Source organism: Atractosteus spatula, chromosome 7 (assembly GCF_055471065.1).
Source record: "Atractosteus spatula isolate fAtrSpa1 chromosome 7, fAtrSpa1.hap1, whole genome shotgun sequence".
Classification (NCBI taxonomy): domain Eukaryota; kingdom Metazoa; phylum Chordata; class Actinopteri; order Semionotiformes; family Lepisosteidae; genus Atractosteus; species Atractosteus spatula.
Window position 1 is genome coordinate 3,085,713 of NC_142712.1, and position 23,304 is coordinate 3,109,016.

General features: G+C 37.8%; 1 protein-coding gene across 2 annotated transcripts in view; it reads left to right on the forward strand.

Moving 5' to 3' along the window:
• The first annotated feature begins 314 nt into the window (after positions 1–314).
• igsf11 (immunoglobulin superfamily member 11) overlaps positions 315–23,304 on the forward strand; it is an 82,420-nt gene continuing 59,430 nt past the window's right edge. The window contains exon 1 of one of the 2 annotated variants that reach the window (XM_088922234.1): positions 315–657. In XM_088922234.1, the coding sequence (XP_088778360.1) occupies positions 594–657 (64 nt within the window). In that variant the 5' untranslated portion in view covers positions 315–593. The other variant, XM_088922235.1, reaches the window with a different exon arrangement.

A 23,304-nucleotide genomic window follows, 5' to 3' on the forward strand; every position in this document is an offset into this window, starting at 1 on the left:
TGGTTATACGTGTCTCGCCAACGACCTTAGAGCTACTTTTTTTATAACATAACCTCTGTGACAACATTTCAGGGATGGAAGCACTGGAATATATATATATATTAAAAAATGCGTTTATGAAATCTACCAGTGGAGAGAAAATATGCAGCAACAACAACCTCACCTGTAGCCAGCAGAGGGCATCGTTACTTCGAGTTGCATTTTGGCGTCCGTGGTTCCCTGGCAACGGACCGAGCCATCAATCAGTGTCGCAAGTAGATCGCTGAGCCTAAGAAGAGAGTGCACGCTGGCGGATGAAAATCCCCAGGCAGCGAGGAGCAGACGCAACTGCACATGAAGCCATGCTGCTGCTGCTGCTGCTGCAAATCTCAGCTAAATTACTATTACCACTAGCTCAGCTGCACCGAGAAAACCAGTGCAAGTTGAAGCAACAATACAGAGCATGCTAAAGGACTTCGCTTGAACGTAGATATAGCTCTGTAACAGCATTCAGAAGTTTTCAGGGCACAAATCGAGTTACAGGTTGCAGTTTTCCTCAAAAGGAAACTGCTGACTCCGGGAGAACAGCTCAAAACGGGTTGACAAGTTCATTAATGATGCTGAAATTCCATAACTCGGATTTATGGATTGCCTGGGTGACTCTACTTTGTATCAAAGGTAAGTTCTCTAATGTTGAATACTGTCCTATTTCTTCCGATTATTCTCCGAACATCGACAACACCGTGCAGGTATTTATAAACGGGTTGAGCCTATCGGGCACTGGCGTTTTCTTAACTTATCTTTGAAAAGTCCATATTGTACGTTTTTTATTACTTTTTTTTTGTGTGTGTGTGTTTTCATAATTGATTCATGTTCATAACTACGGTGTGATTTGTTTTTTACTTAAAAAAGCAGATTGTCGCCTATTTGTCGAGTTAAAAGACGAACTATTATCTTGTGGATTAAACAGGCACGCATTGAAGGGAAAGGATAGAGTAAAAGCTACATCTGTTCTTAGGTTACGATTTAGCAAGCAATAAAGCAGAAGCGTTTTAGTTAGCTGCATGTGTAATAACATAGTGGCTCCAGAGAAGTCAGTTTTGAAAGTTGCTTAGATCAGTTTCTGGTTTGCAGTTAGTTGTGACGTTGAAGTAGTTAGCACAGTGAAGTCAATTTATTGTGCGGGGATCATGTTTAATATTTTCAGATCGTATGATATAAAATGTGGGCTAAGCTTTCAGTCTGTCACGATCCCATTGCCGTGTTGCTGTTGTATCCTCTACCCGTGACCTTTTACATTGACGATACTGTTAACATAAAATGTTCTCTTTTAGTTCCTTTAAGATAACTTCTGCTAGGTGCGCACTTTCTAGAAGCGACCTGACGCACGTCGTCCGCCCAGTCAGAGATTGGGAATATATTGCATTACAGATCCGATACAGTGGGCCTATTCACAGTTTTAGGATTTGCAAATGCATGGACAGTACAGTGGGACTCCCGGCTCGAAACTGAAGCTGAGGTCCAGACGGCAGAGTTCTCTCCGCTTCTCTAATCCTGATTAAGTGGAGCGCCCGCCTGCCCGTGAGGGGCTTCATTAACAGCAGCACGTGAAGCGCAGCAGTTCGCTTCTCCGGTTCGTCGTGTTTCTCTAACAAAGAATCGTTACAGTTTGGAGTGTCATTATTATTATTATTATTATTATTATTATTATTTTGTTTCCATCGTGTTAATGTTAAAAATTAAAACGCACAGGCGTGACGAGCTTTTTGCTGCCTCGTCAAATATTCTGAACTGAAACAAAAATGTTGCCTCAGCATATATACATGCACTAGAACAAAATAGTAAACAACAACAACAAAAATATATAATGACATAAAGGACTGTTTATTTAGTTTTTATCATGTGCAAGACGATGCACTTTTCGGATGCTGCCATCACCCAAAACCACAAATAAACATCAGGAAAAATATACACAGTCCCTGTGTATAATGCGAAACTGTTCGGAAGTCGCGTTTCAGTGAGCTCAGTGACTTTAATAATCAATTGTCTGTTGCTCTTGCCGCTTCGAGGAAAATCTTAACTACAGGAACAATGACAAAACACAAGGGTTGTGAACTGAAACGTTTTCTTCATCTAAGGACGAGAGGTCTGCATTGTAGTTAATCCTAAAACTCGCCCGCCAGCGTGGGACACTCCTGAATAAATTGTAGTTGCATGGTCTCCCTATAAAACCCTATTTTCACGCTTACCAAAGCGGTTTTTGACGAGCCTCCAGACACGTAAACGCGAGAAAAAAGCCGTGGGCAGGCTCAGTGGGGGAAAAAAAAAACTGACGGAGGAAAGTCTCAGTTTTGCTGTCGATTCGTTCCATGCATATACATTTAACAGTTATTGTCAGTGACTCCCAATATCAGAGTTTTTATTTCAATAACGTTATGTCTCCTGTAACACGCTCATCATAAGATGGGACTCCTGCACAGAGGAGGTGTCTTGTGTTTGTAACTGTAGATAGATTTCATATTCTACAGCTAAATGTTTGGAACTGTTATAGCAATTAAACTCTTGAGAGTGTAACATAAATCGTTAGTATTAAGTGCAACAAGACAGACAGTAATAAGAATCAAAATCACTCCTTTTCCTTTTGTCTTTGGGCTATTTCTGTCAATGTACTTTTACATTATGAATAGCAGCTGACCAATTAAAGGTTGAACAGAATTTGTCTGGAGAAATCTTTCCTTTTTCAGAGACTCAGAGTGCAGTAGCTTCAACTGGCACCAAGAGCACTTTCCTTTCTTGTTAAACGTATTGTATAGCGTGTCCTGGTAACTGGTAGAGTTAAATCACTGAGAAAACAAAACCTGTCTTTTACAGAGAGTTAGAACAACAAGGGGTTTTATCAACTTTCATGGGATTTAAATATGGAGATTTAAATATTTTTAAAATAAGTGACAGGTACTGAATACAGAAAGTCACCACTGCAAGGCTGTGAGAGAGGCAATTACATGCTAGGTTATTTCCCCCCCTACACACTATGAATGCTGTAATTTAGCTAATGAATTAATAAAAGAAATTAGTCATCAAAGCAGAGGGCCACACAGAGAAAGCTGCTGTGTACACAGCCTTTTAGGAGACTAAGTCTGACAATTTTTATATTTTGTTGTAGAGCTAATTTCCTGTGGTCTCTATTTTTATTCTCATAGAATATAGAATTATTATTATTAGGATCAGTAGGCATGGCCTGATGGCCATCATGATAATTGTCATAAAGAAGAGTCTCTATAAGGGCAGACATTTGTGACGAAAGTGATGCTATCCCATGATGTGAATCATTTGTGTCTGGAAGATAAGTGTTTAATGACAAGAATGGAGTTGCCTCCAGGTCAGCACCTAAGAAGATGGAGTTCACATCCATGGTGTGGTGTAATGCTTCATACTAGTATTTTTCATGAACCAGTATAATAGTTCTTAATAGTGTATATCATTATTATCCAAATTTATTTCCCGTCATCTGGGCTGTGAACAATTCTGGGGAAGAGGCAGGTGAAAGAGGAGCTGAGCACTTTTCATGCTGTGCCAGGTTTGCCAGTTTTCTGTAAATCACACAGCTAGTTATAAATGATGTTCAGAGAAAGCGTGTGAAGCAGTTCATGTACTCTGTTCATGAGAAAACACCAGCGCTGTCCTTGGGTTACTGTGCTGCATGGATACTGAGTGTAATTCCCACAAGCTGCCTTTCACTTGCTCTTGAAGTTTTTAGGTGAAGCGTGTATCCCATTCTGGAGAGCAAAGTTTAGTGACTAAGAAATGAAACTGCCAAAAACCTAGAGATGGCACATTCATCTTTGACCCTGGAAAATAGTCACGATGGTAAATAAGCCAGTTTCCTAAACTGTCTTAAGTTGCTTTTAAAGAGATGTAAGCAGTGGCAAGTGTAATTGAAGCCTAAAAACTCAAGTTCAGGGGCAAAAAATCCCAACATTACATTGCAAGAATGAATGTAAGATTCACTACACAACCTGCAGTGAAACACTGAACTAGTCCTGTACTCTGCTTGCTTCTCGGATGATCAGATACCAGCGCTTGAGGGTTTGGGAGCAGGGTTTTCACAGAGATCAATTCAGCAAATTAATTTGATCTGAAATGGTGGCACAGAACTTTTCAGCTAGTCATTAAATATGCCTAGCGGAAAATGTGCGTGTTTAAGACTGAAGTAGAGAGGAACGTGTTGTGTTGCACGGCTTCAGTACACCTGTGCCCTTGATTTGTTGTACATGTGCAATTTGTTCCTTGAAAACTGTTGGTAACAAAAACAACGTTCCTGTTACTTTACATGCGAAACCTTCACATCTGTTGCCGAGGTATGGGAAATAACTCAGACATTATTTATTATTTCAGAGCACAGAATCATCAAAGTAAGAGCACCTTTGCTTGTTTATGTCAGCTAATGACTGTATTTATCCTCATACAGTACTTAAGATAATTAGGCAAGATCACTAAAATGTGTAAAATGTCTAAAAAGGCAAACTGAGGAACTGGGAGGTGAGTCTTCTGTTTGGCTATTTTCCTTCACAGGCTTGAAAATCTCAAATCAAAACTGCGAAAAACGGCTATGAAAACGCCAGCGTACTTATAGTAAAAATCTGTAAACCAGATGTGTGGTAATTGAGGAATGTGTGTATTTTAAAATGAATCTTTTAAAAAGAATCATGCAAACCGTGTATACTATCATATTTAAAGTCTTTCTTTGTTCATTGCAGTCCAACCACTTCTTGGTCCCACTAAAGATACAGTCATGCTTTAGAAAGTACCAAGGAACCAGAGATGGCTAATCAATTGACTGTGTTTTTCAATACGGATGCTTTTTACTGTAATGTTGAGAAAAAGATCACATTGTTTTTTAGCAGATAAAATTGTACATTTTGCACTGTTCTTACAGTTCAGTAATCAGTTTGAATGTAAGTAGGTAAGTGAAAGAGCTATGTTCAATAAATCACCTAATATTAGGTATTTTATACACCTCAATTAATATGGGTAGAACTGCACACAGTGCATTACTGTATAATAAAATTCTAATAGAGCTCCATTAAGTTCAGGAAATTGAGTAGAGCCTCACCAAATATGATATTTATTGAAACATAATGTGACTATCACAACCCTGACAAAGCTATTTTAATATTTCGAGGTGCATCTGTTGAAAAAAACCCATAAACTAATTAAAAAAAACATCTGAAAGCAATATTGGTGATTTTTAACTGTTTTACTGTAAAATAGTGTGCATTTTCTGAGAAATTTAATATATAATGTTAGAAAGAAGACATTGTAACAGTGGTACAGAAGAGTGGATGTAAGTGGTGGTTTTAGAATGCAAGGTCCTTCTGGAATTAAAGTTCTTAAGGTGAGTAAGGACAAAGGTGAGGTCTAGACTGACTGTGATCTGTTTGTCACCTTGGTTGAGGTCTTCTTCTGCTCATCTACAGCCACATGTGCAGCAGCTGTGTCTCTGGACCAGACGCGCCTCAGCTGGGCACTTCACCTTCAGAAATGTGCGAACTGTAAGACAAGCGAACTTGGGCGAAATCCCTCATGAGCTTTCATTAAGTGCGAGGCATTAGCCTTTGTGGTTATACCTTCATGTAGATAAATGCATTACACAATATATATACGATATTATATAATATATACAATATGTACAAACCATAAACTAATCTGTGATAATCCAGGAGGTGTAGCTATCAAGCAGTATGTTGATCCTAACCCTGTTTATTTTACGAAACTAAACTCTCACATTTAGAATAAATAAAATGTATACAGCACTAGAAAATAACATATATTTTCTGAGATCTTTGTTTCATTTTTGCTAAAAAAGGAGCAGCTGGAATGTGTGTAGGACAGATGGAAGTTTACGCATCGATTATCTTAAACTAAAAATAGCATTTCAAAAATTAAAAGACCTTTGGGATTGCTCATAAAATGAAAAGCCTGAATGACAGAAAATATGACAGAGATGCCTGTTGTGAAAGAGTATTAAGAAACCATTAGCAGAAGGAGGTGTGCACTTCCTTTGTGAGAGACTGGTCTCATCTGTACATAGTGTCTGTAGTCTTTAATTTCTTTAATTGATTCCCCAGATGTTATTGTCATTTACTGATGAGATTAGTTTAACCCACTTTGAATTCAAGGTGTTCTAGTTTCACCCTGGCAGATGACCTTGAGGGTACAGTTGCTGAAGCAAAAAAACCTCTCTGTGTTTGTGATCAAGGCTGGATGAATCTTGTCAGTGAGGATGTACAGCAATTGAGTGAGGAGTTTTGGCTCCTATCTGTAGATAGGTGTGAGGAATTGCAGTTTCCTGTTGTCTGTTCCCACGGGGACTCAGGGAGAGAACCGGTTGTTGTTCCTTTGGGCTCTTGAAACAGGTCGGCGTGTCTGTATGTTGGGAAGGGTGAGGAAATAGGTCAGGCATTAATTAGTAATGGTGTAGAAACTTTAGACTAAATACAAGCACTTTATTACATGACATGACAATACCAAGCAAAATAAATTTAATTTCTAACTTTGGAAACTACTGAAATTGCCAACAGTGCAGATTAACCTTAACTTTACTTTGTGTCTCAGATAAAATTGATGTTTTTCGTGTTCAGATAAATGAGTAAAGATACTGACAGTGTAATTAAAGGCATAGTTAAATGATGTTTGTAATGCTGCTATTAGGTATGTACTGAATATATATACAGTATTCAAAGAATAAGTTAGAATTGGATTAGAACTAGAATTGAAAGTTAAGCAGTGAAAGATGTTTCTCAGCACAAAATGTATCGATTTTTTGTGCAAAAGTACTTAAGAAATAAAATTTCTTTGTGAATGCATTGAAAGCCTCCTTACCTGTCTGACATACATTTAATCAAAAACTAGTGGAGTCTATAGGTTGGGATCATAAGGATCAATGGATATTTTATTTCCATAGATACAAAGGTAGTAAGTGCATTTGAGATGTAATGCATATTCATTTTGATATTCCTGTAATATTCTCTTCAGAGCATTGAAGCCCTCTGTAGTAGCAATTTTTCATTCTATTATTTTCATACTCATTTACTGTATGTCTGTGGATCTCCATTACAATCTCCACTAGCAAAGCTGCAGCCCTCTATCTTGATCCCTGTCATACTGAATGGGATTTTGTGTAACTGGATTTTTAACGGGAGTGTACACTGCTTATGGACTTTATCCTGTTTGTAATTTTGTAAAGCTCTCAGAGATGCTTTGGCATGAAAGACATTATTGGAATGTCATCGAAATTTATTATGTTGTACATTATTCTGACATTGAAAAGTTTTCACCATCAGAATATTCTAAATGGAGAACAATATGATGAAATGCTGTAACTGGGCTACACAATAATGGTGGACAAGTGATGGTTAATATAGTTTTAATACACAATAATGAAATGATTGTTCTATGGCACTGCAGAGCATTGTGTGCTAGTGCACTACGCCTGTGACTTCTGTAGAGGTTTATAGAAACATTAGAATAAAGCACAGAAGTAGAATGAAAAAAGAATACACTGAAATGCCTTGCAGCTTGACCAGAAAATGCTTGCAGTCTAAAAATATGCCAGCCTAATCACACATTCCCTAAGAATTTGATGTTTAAAATTGCACGTACATTGCCACAGTGATCCTTTTAAGTGCACAGCATGGGAGCTCTCCTTCGGTAATGGTGCCTTCCATAGTTGTCTAGGTGGCTACCTCATATAATGGCTTATAACAAACCACAAATAATTCTGCAATGAAAGCCTTTTCCAAATCACTGACACTGTACGGTAGGTTCTCGACATTCATGAGGGTTTGGTGCAGAGAACCGTTGCAATAAGCCATAATTTGGATATAGTCGTGTCCACCCCCATAATGTTTCCTGCTGTACTACAGTATATAGTATATATAGTAAAAAAATATAAGTAACCCTCCCTTATATGATAATACTATGAAAATACTAATGCATTGGCATTAAGTTAATTTTAATTACATTGATAAAGTAAAAGACACAGAAGTGATCACGAACTTATAATAATCAGCCCACGCTTTCTATCTCCGGCTCTGTGATTATGACACCACACTGTAATGAGACGGGCAGTAAAACCGTCTGCCTGTACAAGTGTTTCCAGTTTGTCATCCCCCACACTCCTGACACAGAACCTGGACTGTTCGTTACGAAACAAACACGAGACCACGTTGCGAGGCGGGTGCTGGGGTACGAGGGCATACTCGGGGGCAGGGAGAGGCTCACTCACGAGCGAGATTTTTCTCGCGGTCCTAACCTGTTGCATCATTAATTTGAAAATTGCGGTTAATAACCTTCAGCTCGGTTAATCCCACTCTTCTCTTCTTCCATAGACCCTGTCTACCAGGCTGAATTGAGAATTTGTGAATGTTAAATTTGCAGATATCAAGTATTTTCTGTATTCCATCAGCCATCTGCTGTCATACCTTTACCTGTACCAAAAGAAATGAATCTTTAGAAAATTAACAGCAAATATTGCTTGATGTCCTTTGATATAGGTATTTCTTTTCTTGGGCCATGCTGTCAAGATGTTCATTGATGTTGTTGCCCTATAGCTTCATAGGTGCTGATACTTTTGCTACACATGAGCTGTTCAGGTCAGAATTAAGGCGCTTCATTTGCAAGAGGTTTATATGTCATCGCAAGATTATGAAATGCTATGAAAAGCCATATTCATAAACCATGATCTGCTGAACATACAAAACACATGCTAATTCATTTAAATGACTTGAGAATTATGAGGGTAATGACATGCTCAGGGTAATGACAAAGCCATCTTAACCAAAAGGTGTGACATAGGTCAGGTAAGCAATCATGGAAAGCAGGTGTTCTGACTTGAGATCTGTCTTGGAAATAGCGTACAGCACAAGTGTTTTATCCTTTTATTGATGCACTCCTTGCCAGGAGAGAAAGATGCCATTATCAAAGGAGAGGGTGGAAAGGAAAGTCCAGAGCACAAGAGCGGTAATACTCAGAAATTATAGGGCGAGACAAACCTTGCTAGGTTTGCTAGGTTTGTCAGAGGAAGAAATCCCACCAGATACAGATTGAGCACTAATACAGTACCGACCCTATCTTCTAAATCTTTCATTTCAAGCTTCACTGCTTGTTTTTAGCCTGTAAAAACCAAACAGATTTGACGTTTCAAGAGGATTTTTAAAGGCAACTTAATTTTGCTAATGGCCTTAAGGGTACATTTTTTGCAGAAACACATATTTGTGCATTTCTTTTAACACACTGCTTGTCTTTTTATGTTTGTCAAAAATCCTTCCAAACACTGTGTATTCTACATTTCTCATTGAATTATCAACAGCTGAAGCACTTCGGAAAAGTATTGAATTGGTCCAGTTAAGCCAATGATCAGACAATAATAATAATAATAATAATAATTCAGGTGGGTAGCTGCGTCAGCATGTGTAGGCTGCAAAGGAACAAGTAATAGGTTTATTCCATGCTGAAAAGAGAAGAAAGAAAACACAACGTTGTGGTTTTTTTTTCTCTTTTCAGCACGGAATAAACCAATTACTTGTTCCTTTGCATAATAATAAAAAAGAGCTTTTCTGGACACTCCAATCAATGCACTTTACAGGTAATGGGAACTCCCCTCCACCACCACCAATGTGCATTGTGCAGTGTGCAGCCCCACCTGGATGATGCGCCAGTACATTCACCACACACCAGTTCTCAGTGGGGAGGAGAACGGAGTGATGAAGCCAGTTCAGAGATGGGGATTATTAGGAGGCCATAAATGGTTAAGCCAGGGGAAATTCGGCCAGGACACCGGGGTAATCATATTTGCCTGGTGAAGAGAAAGCAGACCACAGTATCGCAGTCTGCTCCTCGATAATGTAGGCACTAAACAATTTATTCATGGAAAGGGAGAGAGACACATTTACTATGCTTTTAGTCAAGCAGTTTCCCAGTGGTAAACCCATAACAAGGACCAAGGAAAAAAATCACAATTTTGTTCTGCTGGATAAGTTCTAACATTAAAATAGGATACATTGAGAGACAATGTGCTTTTTACCTTTAAAAGCACATTTGACGCTGGTGTTTCTTTATCTCTGCAAAGCTTCTTTTTAAAGTTTTTAAAATTCCTAAGTTTGTATGAGGGCCAGGATGCTGAATTTAAAAGTGTTTTCCAGGTGTCTCAAAGCACAAGCCTGTCAAATCCACAAGTCGCACCGTTTCATACCGGAGGCACAGAACTAAAGGAAATTAAACCTGGTACACAGAACAACAATGCTTGGGAATTGCTCCAATTGTACCGACTGTATATTTTATAGTTTTTGTTTCCGCTTACCCACATAATGCCAGAACTTGCAATAAGCATGATTTTCATTTTTAGTTTCTGTGTAAGAAACAAAACCTTAGTATTGAGAGATTTTTTGCTTTCTGTGTAGCTTAATGTTTATTGTCATTTTAGGTGGATCTTCATTGATTTGATCAGCAAAGGAGCTTGATAATGATATTCTGTAAAGATGAACTTATTGATATAAAGACTTTTAATGACTTTTTAAATATCAAGCAGCATTTCCATTCCCTGTTTCCAAAAGTGTGAATCTGTATGGTGTTGCTCTGTTTTTATATTCAGTATTTACCTTGAAGATTAGCATGCAGCTCACACAACCTGCATAGGGCACCGCTCAATAAATTGCAGTGTAATTTTGAGAATTTAGAAGTAAGAATGTAATCATTTTGCTTATCCCACAGATTTTTTGCGATTACCTTTAAGTGTACCTCCAAGATATCCCCTTTGCAGAAGAATCTGTTCTGCTTGCAATGGGCAACAGTACTAGACTTTGTACTGTGTGACTCTTATTGTAAAAAAACAGGAAAAGTGTGTTAGACTGCAGAAATGTATACAGTTTCTTGGATTCATTAAAAAGAAAAATATTGGTATTATGTGCATTTTTAAAGAAGGAAATCAATAATTTTTGCATTAATTTTGGACATTTTGCTTATGCAGCAGTGTGTTTTGCGCAAGGCTGGGCTCCCCACTGATTCCAGTTCCCTACAAGGAGTGAACATCATTTAAATCCTGCCCAGACTCGTGTGGTTTCATCGAATACTCCATAAATATGAATTACCCATGCAGTGGTTTGTTCTCTATTCATCAATGCCTGGTTATATATATTCAGCTTCAAAATTATCTTTGCCCAGGCCATATTCAGAGACAGACGGGGATTGGTTTCTTCAGTGCTGAGCATTATTTAATGAAGGATGTAGAATACAAAAAATAAACTGTTCAATAAAACATGAGTTAAAAGTTTAATGAAAAGGAACCAGTGAATTCATCATGTTCCCTGGTGTCACACAGAGGAACTTGCTCATTTGTTACTCATGGAAACATCTGTAGCAACCTACTCTTCTGCCTTCAGCCCCCTTCAAGCACAGTTCCTCTTGTGAACTGATTTGTCATGTGTTCCGAACACACAAATAAAGGGGAGAAACGATCTTGATGTTTCCATTGGTGTTTTAATATGGAGCATTTCATCACTTTTATCAACACTATTGTATTAGTGTTGTAGCTGTCGACACTGGGGAACTTGGCTGCTCCAACACCCTGTCAGTGCTTTGTAGAGCCTGAACAAGAAGTTTGTTTCAGCTGTATTTGCACAGTTGTTGTTCCTTACTTCCTTAGTTGTTATTACTTCTGTACCAGTAGCAGAAGGTTTGTGATGATTTAATCATATTGCTGTTGTTTTTCTCTCTTATGCACATTCACACCTGCAGGTTACAAAATCCCGCCCTGAAACAATACCAGACCCAGACCAGAGTGTTTTGTAATTACAGTAAAGCAAAAGGTGCATTTTGCACCTGTAACCTGTACCTGCTCCACTGCAACCGTCCTGCATAAAAATAGTGAAGTGTGAACTGAAATTCATAATATTTAATTAGCTTCTGTTCCATAGATTTACCAATACCTTAAGCTATTGAGTATCTGCTGTATTTCTAAGCTTCAAAAAAGAAGGGCTAAAGAAATATTAGTATATTAGAATATTACAGAAGGGCATGTCCTTTGAACCATGGACTGATTCTGGCTCAGGACAGTAATTCTCAGGCCTCCGTCTGCGTTCCTCAGCACAGGTGGGCCCTGTAGACCAGATTATGTTATTAGCTTGACATCTTTTCACAGGGGAGTGGCACAGTCAGCAGTGACGTCCAGAGCTCTTTTGCCCATTGGATGAGCTGGTGGAACCTGGGGCTGTGGTGCCAAGAGCCTGTCATGTGCGCACCACAGACAGGAGTCAGAAATAGACCTGAGACATTCTCCGGTGGCTTTTGCCCCCCAAGAGGAAGGGCGGCATTACAACACCCCAACATCCAGAGATATGCGAGACAGATGCATTAGTGACTGAATGCCCCGAGTGTCTGATTAATGGGTGTCATACATAATCTTGGAGGTAAATGACATCACCACACTCTGAAGCCTTTATCATAGGAGAAGCAGCTTGACCATGCCGATTTCAGAGTGGAAGGAAATTGTCTCGTTACTGCTGTGCTTTGAAAAACATGGTGCAAATACAAATTGACATATGACATGAGAATCCCTTCTGTACGGTGCCAGTTTGCAGAAATTCATAGCTGGTGCTTTCCATTGAGCTGCTTCTGTTGTGATAGATCACATAAAGGAGACTGCATATAATTGTCTTAAAATATGCACCACATACAAAATGTTTTCTGTTTTTGTTTCTTAAATATATTTCCAATCAGACCATTCTAAAGCAATTAATGTGCCATTTGTTTATTAAGGTAACTTCCAGGAGGTTTGAGTGTTTATCTCCCTGATTGCTTGGCAAATCTGTCTATTTGTTTGACCGGTAATGTCATGTCAGGATTTATATGATCAAACTAACTGCAAAGAAAACTTTATATAATATACGTAGTCTCACTCACGTTTTCATATTCATCACAGTGATCCTAATGTTGTGTTAAAGGTGTTTGTCCCTGTTGCAAATAAAATGTGCTACTTACAGTAGATTCTTGAGAATAGAATATGTTGTGAAAAACTCCCAGTTTAATTCTTCAAAATGCAATAAAAGTTCTGGATAAAATCTGCTGTTTATGCCCAATATTAGAAGTGATCCGGAACCAGTCATTTGTAACACATCAGAGAGGCTTTTACATAGATTCTGTATATTGGAGGAGCTTTAAGCATGGAGAGTTAATGGAACAGCAGAGTAGCACGTTTCAAACAGCAGATTGGAATTAGACAATGTGTAAAATATTAAAGTGCTCCTCTGTTTATTTGCCCCAAATCGTTTGGTAAGATAGGCTTTTCAGGAGATTACAACTCTCAGTTCTCCATGCAGTGATTTATAGATTATAGATAGTGTGGGTTTTTGTAGTGCAGAGTAAGGTAGTTGGTATAAGGGTGATGAAGGTTCATTACATTTTCCTGGAAAGCACAATCTTTTGAAACATTTCCTTGCTTGCACTGACTTCAATACATACACTATCAACGCCCTGGTCTGTAGGTACCTACTCCTAATATTGCTGACAACAGGCCTTTAAAATCTTGTTTAATAAAAAAAGTGAAAACGCTCAACTCTCCGGTCTTTTAGTGCTGCTGCAGCAAAACAATCTAAACCTTGGCTGCAATGCTAAAATCTATAAAGTTAATAGATTCACAGTATAGACTACATGTTCTAACATTTGGTAAAATGTCTCAACATTTATAAAACAGAGGCCGCAGTTACAGAAAAAAAAACCTTCACATTGTACTTCAGACCTTCAGGTGGGAGATGTACTGATGTCTTGAAAAGAGGGTGTAATATCTTTATGTCTTTGGGGATGGAATAAAAATGTAATTGTTCTTAAGATCAAGGCACACTTGGCTTGAAATGTTAATTAAGGGTTCCTGGATAAAAAAGGTGCAAAAATCTAGAAGCAGACTATTAGGACAGCTCCCTCCACAACACTGTATGTTGAATCAAGCTAGAAAGAGATGGGCAGAACCCAGCAGATATTCATGGGTACAGATAAGGCAGTAGTGTGTGATTAGAACACACATAATAGATATTTGAGTGTCATTGAAATTAGAGCAAGAACATATTTCTTTAAGCTTCACTGATACCCCCATTATTGTTTTTATAATGCCAGAAGATATATGTTCTTTTCCTTTGTTAAATGCAAGCCTAAAAATGAGATGAAAGCCTTTATCTTGGCTTCAAATATTAATAATAAGACTGAGCCTTTCAAAATGAACATAATTATAATTAATCTGTATTTAATTTGGAATGAAACATTAATTATGTTAATGCAAATGAGTCTCTTAGATATTTGCATATCTTAAGAAATAATAGGCTGCTGAAATGGAGATTTTTATATTTAAGCATTAATGCAGAAATCAGTTTTACAGTAGATTGCACAAATCATAGCTTTCACCTGATTTTCTATTGCATGTTTTACATAGCAAATGCCACCTGCAAAATTTTATCTGAAAAATAAAATGCAGTGTGCATCTCTTGAGTACATTTTGTGTTTATGCAGACTGCACGTCAGTCTGTGCGTACTGTTCCTCTGTAAAGCTCATTTGCCCTTTTCCATTTTAACCTGATCAAGGGAGTATAATGGTACTTGTGGTGTGCTGGTTATGGTCAATATGAAAGTCATTTGCAGACATTCTTCCAAAAAGATCCCAGGTTTCCCTGGACATTCCCATGATGTTGGAAAAGGGAATGAGAAATCTTTTAGCCTTAATTTGACTTTCCAGTCCAGTCCAGGTTGACCAGGCAGGACTCACTGTACAGGTGATTGGCACTCACTTCCTATCCTGCTCATCTCTTCTCACGTTTTGACACTCGCAATTACAGAACCACCAAAAACAAAAACAAAAAGACATACGAACTAGTTTCATTTCGAACCCGGGTCTTGGTATGCTCTGAATTTCTTAGAAATCACACAAAAATCGCACAAAATGCTACGGCGGGTCAAGGAGAATCGCCTGCTGTTGTCTGAAAGCTGATTTGTTCTAAATGACTTCCCTTTCATGCTCAGTTTTGGCTGAACATTAAGATCAGAAGAAAGGTTACAAATGCGAGAAGGCCATTAGGCCCATCTAGCTTGTTTTGGTTGCTGGTGCTAGTGATTGATCTGAGGATGCCGTCCAGCTGCACCTTCATAGATGGCAGGGAGTCATGGCTGAGTAGCCTGTTCTATTTTTCCACAACCCCTGTTTAAAGAAGCCCCTCCTGGTTTTAAGTGCATTTACACAGACTGTCGCTTCTATTTGTGTCCTTCTTGTTTTTGTTTCACCATCAGTGCTACTCAAGTTCACTGGGATGTCCTGATAATATTGAGTATTTGTATGAGCTCCCCTCATAATCACTGTCCAATACTAAAATGATTCAATTCCTTTAACCTGACAGATCAGGACATTCCTTCATGCCTTGGAATATTGTCCTGTAACTCTTTTTGGCACCGATTCAAGTGTACAAGAAAGGGTCTTTACTGCCTCAAAGCTGTGAAAATGGGACATTATTGTACAACCTCAGCCATCTCTTTTGAAGAAATTCGTAACGACTTAAGATTTTGCCTCCAAAATTTACCTGGATTATCGTAAAAAAAAAACATTCCTTGTTCCTTGTATTGTCCTATTTCCCCACTATCAAATTGACCACTCATCTCTAATCTTGTAAGATGTGGCAGCAACGCTGTTAATCCCCTGGTACACTGTGAATGTCCTCTAGGCTATGGGCATACGTTTCCAAGACGTGAGCAGTCATTAATTTCTCCCTCTTCTGGGAGCCTGAAATCTTTGTTCCTTATGTAAGAGGTCATGAACACTACAGTTCTTTGTTATAAACTGCTGATCAATAAGTTAGGGTGCCATACAAAAACAACTAAAGCACATAAGGAATCAGATGTAAGATTTTTAGCTTGTGGGCTAGTGTTGTTCTCCAGCCTAGCATTTTTCCCTTATTAAAAAAAAACTTTGTCTCTTTTTTGTGGAAAAAAAGAAGGTTCTTCAACAAAAATGTGCTGAGACATCATTACATTGCCCGGCTTTTATTTTTCAGCCCATCATGGTAGCGCTGGTATCCTTGGCAATCTGGCTCCTCATTGGGTGAGCTGGTACCAGACACAGGGGGCATTGATTGTTCTCACTCATTTCCATTTGAATACAGGACTCTCCAAGTTTCCTGCTGCTATTGCTTGAAAACAAGCAACTCTCTGTTCAGCTAGTAAAGGCTCGGTGAAGCCTTATGTGGCCCTCTTTGTACTGCCAAGCTTTTTTTTTTTTTTTTTGATTGGGGACCTCAGAATAGACATTTGAAGAAAAGGAACATGTTCAGCAAAGTTTTTTTTAAAAAAATCTCTACTCCTCTTTCAGTGTAATACCATTGCTTCTTCCCCTTTCTATTTGGAAATGAATTAGAAATAACAGGTTGAAAATACAGCCATGGAAAAAAACATAAGAAAAGACCCTCAAGTCGTAAAGCTATACAGAAGCGGATAAATCCTTAAGTCACATCTGTGTTTCCTAAATTTTGTAACTCTTAGAAAAATTTCAAATACTGTAGCAACGTCTTTACTAGTTCACACTGTTTTTGCTTTCCTGGGAATCTTTCAGCAGTTCACAGTTCCCAGACTGAAGCTGCAGGACTGTGCTTTTGCTATGGCAAGCCTCGGCCATACGGTCTTTTCAGGTGTGTGCTCACACAACGTTTTGGCAAGCAAGCAGAGCACAGGGTCTCCAGTATTCTTCAGGCACAAATGAAACCGCAGGTCTGTGAGTATGGATAATGCCATCCCTCCCGAAATAATGAGGGTTGGCCATTCAACACGACAGCAGTTCTGGTTCTGGTAAGTCTTGGGACAAAGCTATTTGCAGCTTCACTCCTCATTTCCAAAATGCTCCATAGAAACATGCTTCCTTGATGCACTTTGCTGAAGCTGTAACCTGATATATTTTTAGGAGAGTATGACATGGTAGTTGGCACTTGAGGAGGCAATGCGTTTTATTACTGAAAGAGGTATCTGATGTGCATTTCCATGAGTCGCTATGCAAGAACCATTGTGATGATCTTTTCCAAAAAAGTAACAAACACATCTGGCTCTGGTATGAGAATTTGGAGGTCCTGATTTTGCTCTGGATTTCTGGCAATTAGCCTGTCTGTTACGTGCACTGCAGAGAATTCACAGACTGGGAGAATATAGGACATTTTGAAAGTGATCAAAACATACACCTGTACCACGACAAAAATGATTCTGTTCCAGTTGTCTGCCACATTGTTTCCCATCATCATCCTTGTAGACCTTCAATGTTGGTGGAGCCAATGACTGGGTTTTAGGAACCAGAGGAAATGCTCTAAAAGGCATGCACCAAAACAAATATCACGCCAGACCGAACCTGATTGAACGATAACATTCTGAAAATGAAGGAAGTCTAACAACGGTTAAGCCTAATATATCAAACAGGGCTTTTTTGTCAAAACTGAAGGAAATAACACTGCATTGAAATTCAAACAAGATAAACACGGAACAAATGCAACACATCTTTGGTCTTTGACAGGATGACACCAATGAGGAATCCGACTGAATTTTTTTCTTCTTGTAAAGCTGTGAGGAAGTAAAAAGGAACCATTCAAGATTTCTGAAGGGAAAAACAAAAGAAAATCTTAGTGTCAACAAATTCAACATTTTCCTATAAATACATGAAGCCGCTTCTCAAGTCTTGTGCTCACCATGGAAACGGTGTATATTTTGTGCTTAATATAGATGTGTCAGAGTGTCTGTGAAATTTTAAATAGAATAAATAATAAAGTACTGCAAAAATGTCAGCGTGGCATTTTATTAACAAACTGTCGTATCTGGGAAGATATAAAAAACATTATCATTAAATATGTATCCGTGGCTCATTTACGCGCTTATTAAATATTTATGAGCTGTATTAGAAAGGTCTGAATCCTTAATGACTCAGTGTTGTAATCCAGGTTAAGGCTCTAGAGAAAAAGAAAAAAATAATTTGCTTTACAAAGGTAGTAAAAGCTATTATGAATTTTGTTATTTTTTCTTAAGAAGCCAGATTACCTGACATATGAGATCTAATAAATCATTTGTAAATGAGAGACATAAAATGCATTAAAAGTCACAATACTGATGCCTGTTTATAGAATTAGACTCTCCTAGATACTCCTATGCATACATGTAAATCTTTAAATGAGTATGAAAGTTGTATTATAGTACTGGCATTTATCATATGGTTCAAACAACTAGCTTTTTGAAGTAGTTGAAGGAGTCATTGTGAAGGAATGCAAATATTCATATTTTTGAGTTTGAAAAAAATCTTTCATCAAAATTATTATTAGGTTGCAATCCAGGATTTAAAAAGATCTTACTAGAATGGGGAAAGAAATCCGAATAAGCAAAATAAAGCAAGTGACCATTAAGTGCCTACAGATGCTTGAGCAGTAGTGTCAGCTGAAAAAAAAAATGAACTGTGTGCAGAGTCGAAGAAGTTCATTCAAGTGTAAACTTGCTAAGCAGGCTTGAACTGGAGCAGGATCAGCACACCTCAATTAGTGTGCTGTTTTAGCAAGAAAAGCAGTGAGATGTTATTGAAAAAAGCAAGATACATTATTAATGTCAGTGGTAACTGGGAGTAAGCCTTATGAAGTGTTGCTCCTCATTGGAACTGTGCTAATAGATAACGTGACCAGGCTCTGGGATGAACTGAAGGGATCTGCTGGTATTCTTCAGTAAGGCCACCGTGATCTCAAAATTATCACCATGTTTCACTCCTGTGCGTTTAAGTAGGTGTTCCAAATGTTGTGCTCTTGAAATAGAACTAACGTTTTTCAAAGACCTTAAGAAATATCCTTACATTTTTATTCTTAAAAAACATCGGCAGGGTTTTAGCATTTTTCTTATGAAATTGGCTCATGGAAGGAACCGTTAAGGAACAGGGAATACCCTCTACAATCTCGCTTTATGAAACATGAATAGCGCCTTTGTGAATAACATTCTATTTGAAGTTATGATCTCGAAGAGAGTGTTAGTCAGGAGAGTATTAGTCAATAGAAACCTGTGTGCTAACTGCATTTTATTGTCTTTGAACAGCGTCATACAAGTAATGTGACCTGTTAAATACAGAGGATGATTAATAGTGGTGCTAAATCTAACATAGTTAGATGGAGAGTACTGAAACTGTAGTCAGCTGTAATGGGTGAAAATTTGGCTAACTGTTGTGGAGGCTGTACAAATGTTGTGTTGTTTTCAAATTGTAAGCATTATAGGTCTATATAAATGTAAGTAACCTTGCAAATGTTTGAAACTGAAAGTTTTCCTGGATTGGGTTGGCTGGCAGCTGGTCCAGGATTGGGCATTGCATATTAAAGCATTCAGCTTCGTACCTCTCTGTGTATGAACTTCATGTGTGTGTTGTAGCCTGAACCAGGTTGATTCACTTGTGCTCCTGGTAGTTTCATATTTTGGGCCACTTTAATCCCAAGATGATCCTGACAGCGTTGGACTATACAGTATGTGCCAGCATAGGAGACAGGCCAACAGTGGCTCCTCTAACTACTGCTGGTTAGCCGGTGACCTTGTTGATGACAAGCCCTGGGTGACTGAAAGATGGGATGGCCGGTTGTTGTTCAGATCCTGGTTTGTGTGTGTTGACACATTGGAGAATGCGTTAAGCGATACTTTGTATTCTGGTCAATTCACAGACCCGATTCTGAGCAGATATGGAAGACAAGGACTGGATTCACAGGGTATTCTTGCTGTCCTGTGGCTGAACTCCAAAAATCGTGGTTTTGGATTATGTTTGTGTGTAACAATGTGCTACTGTACCATTTAAGGCAGACAAGGTCTAAAGACTCACAGGATCACAGGGTTGCTTTGAGCTCTTAATGCATTTTATACTGTACTTTGATTGTTTCTGAAGGATGCTATAATCAACAGATGTTGTGACTGAGTCCCAGACAGAGTAAACAGAACAAGTATCCTTGTTCTTTTCTAATCAGAGCTTGAGGATCTTTCTTAACTAGTTGCTCACTAAAGAAGATGCTGGTTATTTTTGTTAACACACATCCCTGTCAATGGAGGACTGGTGCAGATGAAATGGTGTGGACAGTACTTCCCAGTGTTCAGATGCCATTAACCACTTCTGTGGTTGACCTCAGGCACCAGGTTAAAGGTCACTAATCTGGATAATATAGAAACACCAGAGTCAGAAATATCTTTAAACCAAAAGAAAACATTTACTAAAGTTGTGCTTTAGTAAATAAACATACAGTATATAAACATAAAATATACAAATAAAATTCATATAATCTGATTCTTTTTTTCTAGAATCAGTAAAAGATCATTGTAGATTCCTGGAAAAAAAAAAACTATAACAATTCATTTTTTACATTCTTATGGTTCTCATATATTAATCTCTTCTTTTGTAAGAACATAACTAATGAACAATTCTGAGCGTTAGGTTGCATCCCTCACTATAACAGCTCTTGTAATCAGTCATGTAATATTGATTGTTACTCAACTGACTCTTAGTAATTAAAATGCAGCTAGGCAAACAGTGGGACTGTTACATGTTGGGGCCCTGGCAAATCTTTGCGACTTCACCTTTAGCAACAAGCTACAAATAACGCTTGTCAAACACATGGTAGCAACAAAAGATCCCAAAGTCAGCAGGCTATCATATTTGAGACATTTCAGTGGTTCATACTTTTAGTTAAGTGAGGTTATGGAATTTGTTCTGCTGTGCAGTTTCCATGGCAACTTTCATCCCTTTTAAGGTACATGCTGTTATTGGTTATTGTTTTCTTTGTAAAGAGTTTTGAATACCTACCAAATTAGCCCAAGAGCTTAAAGGAAAGTGTTGCTTTATTTCAGATATTTCAGTGAAGGTGGTTTGTGGTGATTCAAGGCTCCACTAAAAGGTTGGCTTCATGTTCTTATTTTTAATTTCATAGTACTGTTGTTGTGGACGTGTGTAGTGTTTTAAACATTTACTTAAGCAAATTTCAAATATATATATAACAAAAAGTACATCCCCACACGTAGAGAGAAAACATACAAATAATAAGAACATGTAAACTAGCTGTACAGTAGGTCTTCCTATAAGAACCACTCTGCACATACTGTTGTTCAGTACATGTGATGTAAAGGACTGTCATTGTACATCCAGAGACCTTATACATGTAAATTACATGTTGCTACATGAGCTGTATACTGTGTAGCTCATCTGGAGGAGTGACATTGTGAATCAAAGTTTATTCCAAGACTGTGCCTTAGAGATAATCTTGAAAAATTCCTGATTGCTGTACACCATGACTCGCAAACAATATCACTTGTAGTCTGAGATATTTCTGTGTTATCTGAGATTTTGGACACTTTTATGACAAAGTACAGTTGAACTGATTTTCTTTTATACAGTTATTTGCTTCCAATATATTTACCCTTGAGTTGACCTTTTTGTAAGTGACTGGGGAGATACTGCATCTCAACATGTGTTGTTGTAAGGAACATGGAGAAGAAACCTAAAAATTTAAACCCCGATTGCATTGACTACAAAGCGATAATAGTTCAAATGTTCAAATAGTTCAAGTGCAACATAGTGTATATAGAAACATTTACAATTTCTTGTTCAATCTGTCTCCTGAGCATCTTGTAAACTCTTATTAATATTCCCAAAGATGTGTAAAATGGTTCAGTTTAATTCTAGAAGGTTTTGAAGCTTTGAACCTTGTAGGAATATTTGAAAGTTTCACTGATAAGATGGTATCAGAAGGAATGCAAAAATAATGATTGCTATATGTGGGAGACTCTTATTATTAGACTTTGCTCAGTTGATGAATGCACTCCAGGGCAGAACTGCATGATGTATATATATATATCTTTGATGCTGTCGATCTTTAGATCAAGAATGCATTATGGAGCAAAGTTAATTTTAAAAGCTACCCCAATTGAATTTCTCAGCTTGTTAAAACGGTTAACAGCTAGGAAAATTTAAGTGAAAATAATTAATAGAGTGTACCAAATTTTTAATTTCCACATAGATGAGGGTTGCTCCACAACTAGTCCAGGATGTTGCTTCCTGGTAACAGCGATTTAAAATGTTTAGGGCCTGAGGGCAGAATAAAGGTCTGAAACAAGGTGGTCCATGATGAATGGATTTGGGCAAACTGGGCTTAGAATGAAATGGACCAGCAGTATAAACTTGTATCTGTTCATTTTAAATCCTGAGTTTGATAAAAAAATTCTTAGGTCATGACTGGATACATGACTGGATATGGGACTCTGTTTCTCCTGACGGCTGATGTAAAAGATTATAAAAATCAGTTGTAAACGGATCATTCTATTTATTGTATATACAGTTACAACACTGACATTGTTGAAAGACTGGAAGCAAACTTAGAACACAGTTGCGTCGTTACATAATTTTTGTATCACTTCCCTAAAATTGATTTGATGCCTGAAGGTTTCAGTTGATGTGGTCAGTCATTGCAAATCATCACTACGACAGTTTCGCTCATTGTATTGGCATTTTGTGGAAATGGATCAGTACAACAATCTGGTTGCTTGCCTTTGGTCTTCTCATGCCCAATTGAGGCTTGCCATATGAATCTTGAGGTTATTATAGACTGGTATAATCTATGCATTGTAATTACAGAACATACTGTACTAGGGATACTTTTTTAATTAGGGGTGTTGGTACAGCAGAAAGCATCAATAAATGGATTCTGACACTGTAAGAAAGTTACGAGCTAAACTTTAAACTTTAAAGGAAAGTGTACTAGTTCTATTTTTGATATTCTATCAAAATGTTGATTTTATAGAATCTCCAGAAATATACCAACTATATTTAGACTATATCCAAGACAGAAAATAAATAACAATTTTTATTTCAGAATGCAAACTATTACAAGGCACTGCAGAAAACATTAAACATATCTTTACAAATAATTATGTAACTTTTATCTACCATACTTTTATATTCTTTATTTGTTCTATTTGTTTTTAACTATGATGAAAAATTGGTCTTTACTCCATTGCACTTGAACATTTTGACTTCAGAGCAGTATCATTAGCCTTGTCTGTAGTAAGGTTTGGAAAGAGAAAGGTTCTGTGGGACCTTTAAGAAACAGCTGGACAAAGTCCTTGGATCAGAATACCAAATGAGGAAGATAGGATGAATGGTCACAACATACTGTATGTTATCTTTCCTGTGTTTTTACATTTGTTTTAACATATTTGCTGACATTTCTCAGACTGCTCAGAGTTAATGGCACAGAACAGTTTTGGACACTG